General features: G+C 47.9%; 2 protein-coding genes across 2 annotated transcripts in view; one reads left to right on the plus strand and one right to left on the minus strand.

The window, feature by feature from the left end:
- Positions 1–2971: 2971 nt before the first annotated feature.
- LOC122366841 lies at positions 2972–6397 on the plus strand. The gene is made up of 5 exons (XM_043339454.1): positions 2972–3429; positions 3602–3693; positions 4149–4276; positions 4524–4696; positions 4945–6397. The coding sequence occupies exons 1-5, from the start codon at positions 3025–3027 to the stop codon at positions 5119–5121; spliced, it is 975 nt and encodes a 324-aa protein (XP_043195389.1). The 5' UTR covers positions 2972–3024; the 3' UTR covers positions 5122–6397.
- Positions 6398–6472: 75 nt separating this feature from the next.
- Positions 6473–12302, minus strand: part of LOC122366847 (regulator of G-protein signaling 7-like) — a 28459-nt gene continuing 22629 nt past the window's right edge. The window contains exon 14 of the mRNA XM_043339476.1: positions 6473–6721. Coding sequence (XP_043195411.1) covers positions 6690–6721 — 32 coding nt within the window. The 3' untranslated portion in view covers positions 6473–6689. The remainder of the gene's footprint in view (positions 6722–12302) is intronic.

A 12302-nucleotide genomic window follows, 5' to 3' on the forward strand; every position in this document is an offset into this window, starting at 1 on the left:
AACAAAGAAATGAAACGTCAAAACAATTTTTATTTAATACTGCATTGCCTATAATCCTACCAAACAAAAAATGTGATTTATGATGACCATCTGAGCAGCCGGTTTTCGTGGAACTTGAAGTTGATCGTTGATCAGCGGATGACGCTTACGAATGTCTCTAAAGAGTTCGAATGTTGAAATTAAGCCAAATCTCGGTAAAATGGGTTCAGATTTTAATTCATTTCAACTTTTGTCTTCGCGCATTTCCGTTTGGTATAGGTACCAATATCCTGAGTGACGTTTCATTCGATATGGGCTGTCGCATGCAATCAGGAAAGAGCTAGGTCATAGGTGATTTGACTGTACTAGCGTTTTCCAAGTCATTAATTTATAAGGTTGGCACGAATGGCTACGGATCAAGGAATATGTCTGTCTGCTATCCAATTCCATTTTCCACGCCTATCTGGTGACCACCGAAAATGACCTATTTAGAGGATCCTAAAAGCATTGGGCTAAGACGGTGGCTTTCGACGGTGATCGTATAAATATAGGATTGTGTGTAACTATTGAGCCAGGAACCAATGTTTGAAGGAGGGATGGACGTTTAGAACGTCAACTTTTATTTGGAGTTTTGTCTTTCGGAGGACAGTTTTAACGAGACTTGATCAAATTTGCAATTAGTTATTATACGTAAGTATTTGAGCATCGCCGTATGCACGATTTTAGGCACACCCAGTTCACCAGTAAAGTCTATAGGAAATATTTTACTTTACATACATATTTTACTTTACTTTTTACTCGTATACCTAAACAGCACAGTATAAGACAAAGACAGTTCTATTTATATATATTTTAAGTACAGCTCACAAGATAGTTCACCAAGGTCGCAGTTTTGCTTACAATGAGTTGAACTGAAAATTGGTCCATTTAGTTGCACACGATCACAGATGAAAGTGAAACCCACATCAGATCGATGATTGTTCCTAAAAAAAAATATAGGGGAGAGAAAAGGAAGGGATACCTAAATAAGGTAACCCGTCAGTGCACAATTAGGTTACAATTTTCAACTCCATTTTTTTATTATCATGAGAGGTGGGCGACGTGAAAAATATAGCAGCTCTGAGCGAAATCTATAATTTGCCGTTACTTTATTTTATTGATTTCATTTCGCTTCAATTTCACGTACCTACCTATAGATTACCATAAAGCGGGCAATGAGCGGGCCAAGGCGCCAATCCGGTACCGAAAACATAGTCTTCCAGTTTCCACACAAAAACATGCGCAGCTTTCTTCGAACTTGTGCCGATGCCTACCTGCATAATTAACTTATTACCTATTTTGAGTATCAATACATACCTATAGTACATACATCAGAGTCATAATTTCTACAAATGTATGCGAAAAGGACTATAAATGAGTACCATAAAGCATAATACCATAAAGCCATGAAGCAACCATAATGCCGTAATGAATTATGTCGTAATAAATTATGAACAACGCAGCGTAGCTGTAGTATTTAACAACACTTATACCGTACGATTTAATATGAGGATTGAAGATGCATTGAAAGGAACTTATTTTATGTGACTAACCTTATAAAAATAAAACAATAGCAAATAAAACAAATAAAACAATAAAACATAGGTCTTAGACTAATCACTTATCCGCGAATGCTCATAAATAAACAAATGGCTTTATCTAAAAAAATAACTTTAGCAGATAAAACACTTTTTTAATTTACTTACAAGAGACTAAGGAGCTAACTTGAACATATACCACCAGACCAAAAAAGTCTGCGTAGCACAACGGAGAGGCCCTGAACGCTATGAGGATCTGCGATAAATTAACAATATCGATGAACGGATAGCTTGTTTAGGCTTTATGCATTGCAAAAGAAATGCATTTTCGAAACGCTGAATGTAAAAAAAGTTTAAAAATAAAAACATTCACCTGCCGTGACTATGACTAGATAAAGCTACGCCTACGGTATATTTCGAGGTGCCCTCCGTTGCTGACCTTGCCGCCTGTCTGGCAGGTGATGCGGCCGCGCCGCCCGGGCGGGAGCTGGTGGCTCGCGGGGCCGACGGCGCGTCGCTCTCCGGCCAGCCCGCCGCCCCCGACGCTGCGCCGCTCGGGACCGATGTTACGGAGCCGGTCGGTGTTACGGAGCCAGTCGGTGTTACTGAGGCAGTCGAGGCGACGGAGGAACCCGTCGCCGCCCCCACCGCCCAGCCCGACCCGTCTGCTGATGGAGAGGCCGGTCCGAGCGAGATTGAGGCCGACGGGGAGGCTCCTCCGACTGACCCAGCAGCCGACGGGGAGGCCCCTCCGACTGACCCAGCAGCCGATGAGAGCAGCACCGTGGCACCGTCGGCCACAGAACAGCCAGCGACACCGGCAGCGGAACCAGAGACGGAACCTGAGGCGGACGAGTCGGGAACACCCCCGGCCACCGCCGAGACATCGCCTCTCCCAACGGAGCCATCGTCTGTAGCGGAAACTGAGACGGCACTGCAGACGGAGCAGCCGACCACTGCGGCCCCCGCGGCCTTCGCCACAGAACAGACTCCCGCTGATAGTGAAGTGGTCACAGAGACTGCCGAACCCGGCTCTACACCAGCCACAGCACCGCCCACGGAGCCAGCGGCGGAGGGGCTGGCCGGGTCCGAGCAATCCGGGGAGGCGGAGAAGATAAGGTTACCAGGTAACTATTGCAGCGTGAAACACCCATTTCAGTATGCATCGGTTGTATTTAGTGCACGCTGCCACTGGCTCTTACCTTTAAAAAAATGAGAAATTGTTTTACCGTCAAAGGCACCACCTGCCAGCAACCTAATTATACCGTTTACTGCAACATATAAATTACAACCGATAAAATTGTTCTGTGCCTAATCTGTTTCGCGTCATTCCATCAACGTCATACGATTAAGTTTGAATTGTGCAGTGTACTCCAGTCTCATTTTGATCGGCATGTGATATTTCCTTTCAGAGGATGACGGCAGCCCTGGAGCGACGGTGAAGGACAGGACCCCTGTCTCGGCAGGAATGGATGAAGACCCAGGGAAGACCATGAAAGACGGCAAACCTAATGGTGCGGAGAAGGATGGCGACAAAGGAAAAGCAATGAAGGACGATGACACTGCGGAGGTCGCCAAGGGCGCAGGGAAGACAGCGAAGGACGACGGCTCTGAGGAGATGATGGAGGACGCCGACCCTGCGGCCCCAGAGAGGAAGGAAGGCCCTGAAGGCACAGAGGAGGAAAGCGACCCGATGGAGATGACAGTGAACCTCAATGACGTCTACAGTCAGGGCGTCACGTCTCACATCGACGGGCCTTCTGTGCTGTCTGACAGCGTGCACACCTCGATGAAAAACCTGTTCCTGCGGCCGCGCCAGGTGGCCTACCAGCTGGGCCGGCACACCGTCAGCACGCACGTCACCCAACTGGAGGTGAGGCATTGTCGCCAGGCGGGTGCACACCTGATATTAGCGCCTTAGCGATGCTGATCATACGCAGATCATATCCATGACTCAATCGTTATTGGATTCAGTTGCTATTCGGTATCTGCTGTTGTAGCGATGTTGTCGTTGACGCGTCTTACAAACCACAATTGTTTCACAGGTGTCCGGAATCGATAAGATGACTATTTTGAGTGTCAGCAGCAACGTGGACGACATGTCTCTAAACGTCACCTTCCAGTTCCCGGAGATCACGTCAGTGCCGATCGTGGGGTCGTAAATCTCCTCACCTAGTGCCGCTATTTGCTTGGGTTTATCAGCCCCGCGTTAGCTTTCAGCATAGATGACAGTAGAACTGTTATCTATGCTGTTCTGCTGTTATCTATGCTTTCATATAATGTAATGTGTTTGAGACACGACAAAAAGTAATTTGACTTCTTTTGACAAGATTTTATGCGACACTGTATCATCATGCCTGTTCCAGTTTTCGCCTCGAATTCGCTGCGGGAGATATGTATGGAACAATCATAGAGAACTTGACTTAAATTGGGCATTTTATTTGTATTTTATTCATAGCTATAAGTATAGCTGACTGGTATTGGGACCCGACTGAGATCCAAGCCACGTTCCCGTTTACTCATAACGTTTCACATGCATTCATGGTAAACACGAATGACTTAGCAGCTGACTTATTTTCTGTGCTTGTAAAGGTTCACCGGTAGATTCAACGCCACTGGTTCGATCCTGAAAAAGAAGCAGGCTGGTGTCCTGGTGCTTCGTGCACCGTTTCCCAGCTACGGAAGCGGCAACATCAAAGCGGTCATCGCCAATACCACAGGTATCGACAAGTGGCATATTATGCGGCATACGTCGTCTTTGTTTTAATAATTAGCATTTCTTCTTTGCTGTTAGTGGTGGCGGTTAAGGTCCCGAAGCTCATCTCGGTGATGTATTGTTATTTGATTGAGCACATTGCTGCTGCTGCTGCTGCTGCTGCTGCTCAGCAATTGTATGTAATACACCACGAGTCTGCTGCTGACAATCTGATAAGGTCCACCGTTTGACGCCGCTCTGTTCGTGCCCAGCCGTCAGCCAGGCCGAGCTTAGCCACTCGTTCAACGACAGGAAGCTGTCCATCGAGCTGCTGACCTGCCACCTGACCTTCGGGGATCCGAAGGTCTCCCTGACCGACGTCCGGCTGCCGAGGGCCCTGCGCAAGCTGCACTTTGAGCGTCTCTTTAGGGTGGCACTGGGAAAGGTAAACGATTGTCCCGGGTATGCGCGTTGCTCGTATATAATCATTACCTATGCTACCAAAATCCAGCATCCGTTGCACTGAACCGTCATTGAACTGTGATCAACAGTGATTTGAACCGTTTGTGTTGAACTCGAACCAGCTTCTGGAGACGTTCTCTGCCCGTTTGTGCATGCCGTTACGTTACTCGCTGTACGTCCGTCTGTCTGCCGCCGTTCGCTGGTGACCGTGTCTGACTGCGGCGCCGGCAGACGATCGCTCGCCAGCTCCCGGCCGAAGTGGAGCCGCAGGTGGACAGGTCGCTGCACGACGTCATCACCTCCGTCCTCGACCGGGTGACGCTGGACGAGGTCGGCGCCAGCGACTTTGCCACCCTGGTAGCCGGTCCGCAGGCCTGGCTAGACGCGAAAGCCAGCGACAAAGAGTGAAGAGGTATCCCGGCATTCGGCAGAAAACTCGTGCAATTAGATCGAGAGGTTTGAGGGAAGGTCGGAAGAACGGTGCTTCCAGTGTCACGGGGGATAAATACTCGATGAGGTTCACTGATGTCTTCCGATAAAACATGTATCGTCAAGTGCCGTGACTACTCATGTGGCCTCTGTAAGGAGCTGCTCGAGAGCGCGGGACAGCCGAGATCTACAAAATATAGCGCAGATATTGTTCACTATATAAAAAACGCCGCATCTCAGTTTCTGCGCGCTGTTGTTCTCGCCTGAATTATCATTATTCGACTGATGCGACGCGGAAGGGGCGGTGTATTTCTTTGGGTAGGCCATGTTTCCCAAAGTGACGTATTTTTACACGCCGATGTGATCGCTAAGAATGTATCTAGATGCCACCTTAGCGGCTTACCTACTAAATGAAGCCTGCTTGCGCAAGTTGAAAGCGGCTGGAGGAGTGGTAGTCTCCACACCGTTGGGGATTCGTGTTCGACTTCTATATTTGAGTTCATGTGTCGATACCGATCAGTGTCACATCTCGGTACAGCTACTCAACTCAGAGATAGTGGATAGCTCATTTCGTGCCAGAGTGGATTATTTATTCAGCTTCTCATCTTCCCCTCTCACGGCTATTTTAACATCAGCAAACGACTACGAGTATCTTACTGTGGCTCGGTGCTTACTGGACGGATGATTGAACGAAAACTATGCTGCCAGTGTGTGATTGTTGCAGGTCTGTACAGTGAGCAGTGTGATAGCTGTTTACACTCGGATGGTCCGGTGCGAGTCATGGCTGAGATATTACGATGTGAAATGTGGATAGACATATGAGATAAAGTGTTAACTAAAAAGTTAGATCCTTTCGTGGCAAATGGGAGCGCGTGCCGGTCGACGCTTGATGTGTGGTGCAGTTGTTGAACATATAAACAAGTCACACTTCTTTCGTTACGCATTGAGCAATGTATCGTAGCGCACGTGTCCTTATTTGTGATTGATTTATTGTCCGTGACATGTCTCGTGACTCGTGCACACTCAACTTTGTCTTACTAGTTCTGGTGTCATGAAAATACAAAATTGTCAGCATTATGTATTACTATTTTTTACTAAGCATTAATTCATTCATTACTGTCTGTTCCTCATAACAATCTACAGTAACCCAGCATGGAAATCAAGCCATATAAAACTATGGGGAATGGCAACGCTCTAACGGACTCCCAATATCATCGCATTCCAGTGTTGACGAAAATAAAATGGCGAAAATAAATCAAACGCGGCATATGACACGACCCGCAGACGAGGGTATATCGGCTGCCCAGTATCGCAGTCGGTACGTGGCACAGCCGTCCACATCCACCGGTGGAGCACCCCATTACCGTCCTTAGCATACTTTCCCCCACATTTTACGTCCTGCCACATGTAATTACAAGGCAAACCTTTTTAGGACCGCCAATAGAGCCACGCCGTCAGACAAATGTGCATAATGCATAATCGCATATAATATAATGTGGCATTTCTGCCTTCTTCGAACTAAACGTTTTACTTTGTGTTGAGTCTTGTCAAAAATGTCGTGTCCAGCTCACCGTTTTATCTGCAAACAGATGTTTTGTTAATATGCAGCGCAGCGCACATCGTTTATAGCTTCAATGAAAAAGGTTTGCATCGTTGGTATAAATATCATATTTTAAGTCAGAATTTGTTATTTAGAAATAAGAAACATGTTTTACTTTTAAGGGCTAACACACAATTGATGCCCTAATCACTCTAATGGGACCCCTTTACGGCGCGCGACTGGCGGCCCTGCACATGAGTTGCGGAGGCGAGGACGGCCGAGCTGCCTGGGGCCGACGGCGAGCGCCCGGGGGCAGTAACTGACGACGGCCGCCGGCTGATTGGTCGGTGGAACAGACAGCGCCCGGGGCGGTCAGGTTACCCGAGCGCGTGTCTTTCCTTGTAAGGACGGACCGGACGGACCGAGACAGTCGCATACAGAACGTCGACTGTGTCTCCGCAGCGTGAGGTCTCTCTAAAGGCTGACGAATAATAATCTAACAAGCCGGCTAATACCATTTTACCAAAGTTCTCGTTTTCTTACAACACGAACACTGCTTCTACCTTAGAGATACAAGACGCATGCCTGTGTGCGGAAGATCTATGGATAAGCTACCAATGCAGCGGTTGTCCATAGGGGAAGAGCGGACTGGAAAGCACGAGTATAAGGTAAGACCGGCCTTGGACGGTGCCGACCCCTTAATCCTCGCCGGCACAGGGGGGAGGGGGGTTGATGCATCCCCCCTAAGGTTTTTCGCGAATAACTCGCGTAAAAAGCGGCCGAACGCGACGAAACTTTCAGTACCCTAGCATTAATCAATTTTACACCTACCCTGAAAATTTCATGAATCTTACCCCAATGACCTTTGACCTGTGACCTCTTTTCCATGACCATTTTTTGTTGACCTGTGGCCGCCGCCGAGGTCGGACGTGCGCGCGAGCTCTCGCCCACTACCCGCCGGGTCCCGTGTGCGTTTCGGTGCGGTGCGGCGGAGGCGAGTCGGGGCGCTGACAGAGCTGACGGCTGTGCTGTGATTGATCGGCGGCGGCGGCGGCTGCGCTGTTGTGAACCATGGACGAGGACAGTGTGAAGCGTGCACTGATCAGTGCAATCAAAGAAGGAGCTTTCCAGGATCTGTTCCGCACAGAAGTGAAGGAAGCTGTCACGGCAGCCGTTCGAGAAGCACTAGCTCAAAAGGACGCGGAGATCCAGGAACTAAAGGAAGAGCTAAAGGAGACACGAGAGCAACTGAATGATCTAGAACAGTATTCCAGACGTCTGTGTCTCAACATAACCGGGATCCCTGAGGGAGGTGCAAACGAGGAAACGAACCGACTGGTTATGGACACAGCCAAGCTGGCGGGTGTAAATATCTCTCCACACGACATAGACACGTCTCATCGCATCGGCGGGACTGCGAGGCCCGGTAAGGAACGCACAATAATCGTGCGTTTCACCTCATTCAAAGCGCGACAGGAGCTATATAACGCTCGCAGAGAGCTTAGAAAGCCACGCCCTGTACCAGGGTCCAGTGTCTCAGCCGAAACTGCTGGTAAAATTTTCCTGTCGGACAATTTAACTCGTGCAAACCAGCATTTGCTTTTCCAAGCCAGACAGCTGAAAAAAGCCAACAAGATCTCAGCAGCTTGGTCTGACGTCGGACGGCTGAAGATCCGCGTCTCCCAGAACGGACCGACCAGGATCATCAAGTCCATCGACGACCTGGAGAAACACGCTGGCGTTCAGCTGCGCGATGTGGCGGCCGGCGCATCGAAGTCGGCGGACGGCGCCGGGGCGGGAGTCGGGCGCCGGGTCACCCGTCAGCAGGCGGCCCAGGCTTCCCAGTGATCCGATGCGCCCTGTCGGTCTCCCTGCCCGACGGCCCTCGCGACGCCGCTGACGCCATCGGGCAGCTGATGCATCTCAGCGCGACGATTTCCGACTGAAGCCCTCTCTGGACGCAGCATTCCGGTGCCCCGTGAGAAAGGCGCCTATCGATAAGGTTAGTCGGACTCGGATCAGAGACTGTGTCATGTGTGTGAACTCTCGGGTTGGGTATTGGGCCGCAAAACCGGCCACTCTGCAGTCCGGGAGCGTGTGGAGCCTTGGCCGTGTCCGTGCCACAGTGCGACCGGTCGGTCTGGACTGTCTGTAGCCCCGAGCGCATCCCACGGACGCCGGAGGCGGCGGTCGGCTGGCCCGACTGTCTGGCTGACCGGGCGGGGCGACCCGGTGCACGTGAACTTTGGTGGCGTCTGACGCTGCTCATACTGCTGTCAGCCGGTGGGCTGGGCTGTGACACCGCCGCGCTCCTCGGTCGGACCGGCTGGCCGATGTGTCCTGCTGCCGAGGCACCGTGTCGGGTGTGGGCACGGGCGCTGCCTTGTTAGCCGGACTTGGGATGTGACGCGGGCGGGTGCTGGCGGCCGGGGTCGGTGGCTCGTGCTGCCTGCTGGGGATTGCGGTGGGGTCGGGCGGGGATCGGGGTGTGTGTAGTGGTATAGACGTGGGGTTTCACTCAATCATCAGTCGTAGCAATGTTGCCTGTCACTTCCGTTTATGTCGTATTATGTTTACGTTTCGTTTCCTTCGTTATCATGTTTTTTTTACGTCGTATTGTTGTGGTCATTTTGCTTGTATATGTTGTTGATTATTATTATAACGTTCTGTCATTACCATGTTTCAAGCATATAATTTGATAATCACTGCAGCGCGGCCCGCCGCCGCCGCCGACGTGCTTCGTACACCGGATCGAGTCCACCGGAGCTGTCGCCGCCCCCTCGGGCGCGCCCGCCCGCCGACTGAACACGCCGTTGACTTTACTGCCTCGTAAATTCGCAGCCGCCGTCCGCTCGTCGCCGCTAGACAGTTCCTATCCTATCCTATCCTATCTTATCCTATCCTGGCCACATCACCTGCGAACTAAATTATTATCGCTAGAAACAAGAAAATGTCACATAACTCTTAGCATCCATACAACACACAAACACTGGAAACGCCTAGGGGAGCACAAAAATTTGCAAAGCTTGCTTGTTATAGGTGGCGTAGAAACAAATCCTGGGCCGAATATCACACACACTCTAAATGTTTCACATATAAATATCAACAGTATAACAGCGACGCAAAAGTTAGACGAGCTTCACCAATTCATCAACGCTAACGACATTAAAATCATGGCCCTAACAGAAACAAAACTGGATTGTACTGTTGCAAGCAGTTTGTACGCAATTGAAGGATACCACGCTCCAATAACCAAACACAGAACCAGACATGGAGGGGGAGTCGCAGTCTATGTACACTCGTCTTTGCCTGTGCAGAGGTTAATAGATCTAGAAGTAGGAAACCATGAATGGCTTTGGGTCAAAGTAAAGACTAAAGCTTTCACTCTAATCATATGCTGTCTATATTTGCCACCAAACCAACCAGTTGAAAAATTAGACAATTTCATTGGAAATTTCTCGGAAGCCGTGCTACAGGCGCAAAGACATGCACCCACTGCCACATTAATTTTAGGAGATTTCAACGCAGGAAACGCATACTTAAGTGAACAATTGCAAATTCGCAGCAGTGGAGTTACACCATTTGACAATGCGCTAAAAGACGCCGCTGATGGATTATGTTTGCACGAACTAATAACAGAGCCAACGCGTTTTTCAAGAAACTCATGTAATTTAAGAGACTTGATATTCACGAATTGTACAGAAATAATCACTAAGAGCGGTACATTATCTCCATTCGCTAATTTGGATCATTGCCCAATATTCGCATCGTTAAACTTCATGTTGCCCTTACAAAATCAAGCGGACACCAGACTGATATGGGACTACACAAATATGGACACAACTCGTCTTACAAATCTTTTAATGGACACTGACTGGGATCGTTTACTTGACAGTGACGTAGACACAGCGACAACAAATTTTACGAAAACAATATACGACGCAGCTGTTGCCTCAATACCGACTAAACGCGTGAAAATACAGTCCAACAAAAAATCATGGGTCACTTCTGAGTTGAAGAGGAATATAAGGAAACGGGATAGACTATTCAAGAAAGCCAAGAACACAAATCTGGACTACCACTGGGACAGATGGAGATACCAGCGAAACAAAGTAACGCAGCTTAATAGACGGTTAAAAAAATGCATACATGCAGAACGAAGTTAAAAAACTACTGGTGTTGAAGCCCAATCCGTTAAAATATCACCAGACATTGCGTAAGCTAATGGGAAAATCCAGAACTGACATAATTCCACCGCTAGAAACACCAAATGGCGACATTATCACAACGGACCCCGAAAAAGCAACAATACTCAACAACCACTTTGCCGCCCAATCGACACTCAACATTTCAGACTCGCAGCAGCTTCCAGATATTACACCCGAACAAATAGCCACACCTAATCTCGAAAACATCCGGACAAGTGAAAGGGAGGTATTACAACTGTTGAACAGTCTTAACGTCAACAAATCAACTGGCCCAGATGAAATTCCTGTGAGATTATTGAAAATGACAGCTCTTTTAATTGCAGAACCTTTGTCTCGTTTATTTAACAAATCACTTGCAGAAGGCAAATTTCCATCAACATTCAAAGTTGCCCACATAACACCTATCTACAAGAATAAAGGATCCCCCTAAGATTTTACTTGTTATAGACCAATTAGTATCTTATCAGCTCTTTCAAAGGTATTCGAAAAAACAGTTTACAGAAAAATGTATTCTCACTTTATAGAAAACTCACTCCTCACGGAAAAACAAAGTGGTTATAGAGAAAATCACAGCACTGAACAACAACTTCTTTATCTAACAAACAACATGTATAAATCGTTAGACACAGGAAAACAATTCACAGCTATCTTTTTGGACATTGCAAAGTACTTTGACAAAATTTGGCATAAAGGCTTGTTATTCAAATGCGAACATGATTTTGGAATAACTGGAAAACTTTTAGAATTTTTGGAGTCATATCTCAAAAACCGTATTCAAATGGTACGCATAAACAACACACTGTCAGAACCACAGACCATAAATGCAGGATGCCCGCAGGGCTCCGTCCTCGGACCACTTTTAGCTCTTATCTATCTTGACGGCCTTTCAAAGCAGACACAGCACAATATTTTATTTTTCGCTGACGACACATCACTTTATGCCTCACACTCAGAAACTGACTTACGCGAAACAGAACAATCGCTCCAAAAAGACCTGGACTCTATTTTCGAATACGGAAGAAATTGGGCTATCACTTTCAACGCCGACAAAACAGTGCAACAAACATTCACTCACAGACAACATTCCAAAATGCCACCGACTCTTTCGTTCGGAGGGAAAGCAATACCACTAGCAAAATCACACAAACATCTCGGTTTAATTTTCTCTGACGATCTTCGCTTTCATTGTCATATTAACGAAATATGCAAAAAAGTTAACATATCCCTCAGTCCATTGTATCCTATTGCACAACATTTGCCAAGACCCATCCTTCACCAAATATATACAACCTATGTAAGACCACACTTTGACTATTGTGACACTGTTTACGACGGACATATCACAGTACAGGACACGACACGACTGGAGACATTGCAAAACAGAGCGGCTAGACTGACGACAGGAGCACTCT

Source organism: Amphibalanus amphitrite, unplaced genomic scaffold, assembly GCF_019059575.1.
Source record: "Amphibalanus amphitrite isolate SeventyFive unplaced genomic scaffold, NRLGWU_Aamphi_draft 000834F_arrow, whole genome shotgun sequence".
Lineage (NCBI taxonomy): Eukaryota > Metazoa > Arthropoda > Thecostraca > Balanomorpha > Balanidae > Amphibalanus > Amphibalanus amphitrite.

What these genes read in the sequence shown, in the direction of transcription:
- LOC122366841 (XM_043339454.1), top strand. Translation starts at nt 3,025, where the DNA reads ATGGATGAAGACCCAGGGAAGACCATGAAAGACGGCAAACCTAATGGT. An exon ending in CGCACGTCACCCAACTGGAG is followed by an intron (nt 3,430 to 3,601) that starts GTGAGGCATTGT and finishes ATTGTTTCACAG; the next exon opens with GTGTCCGGAATCGATAAGAT. An exon ending in TTAGGGTGGCACTGGGAAAG is followed by an intron (nt 4,697 to 4,944) that starts GTAAACGATTGT and finishes CGGCGCCGGCAG; the next exon opens with ACGATCGCTCGCCAGCTCCC.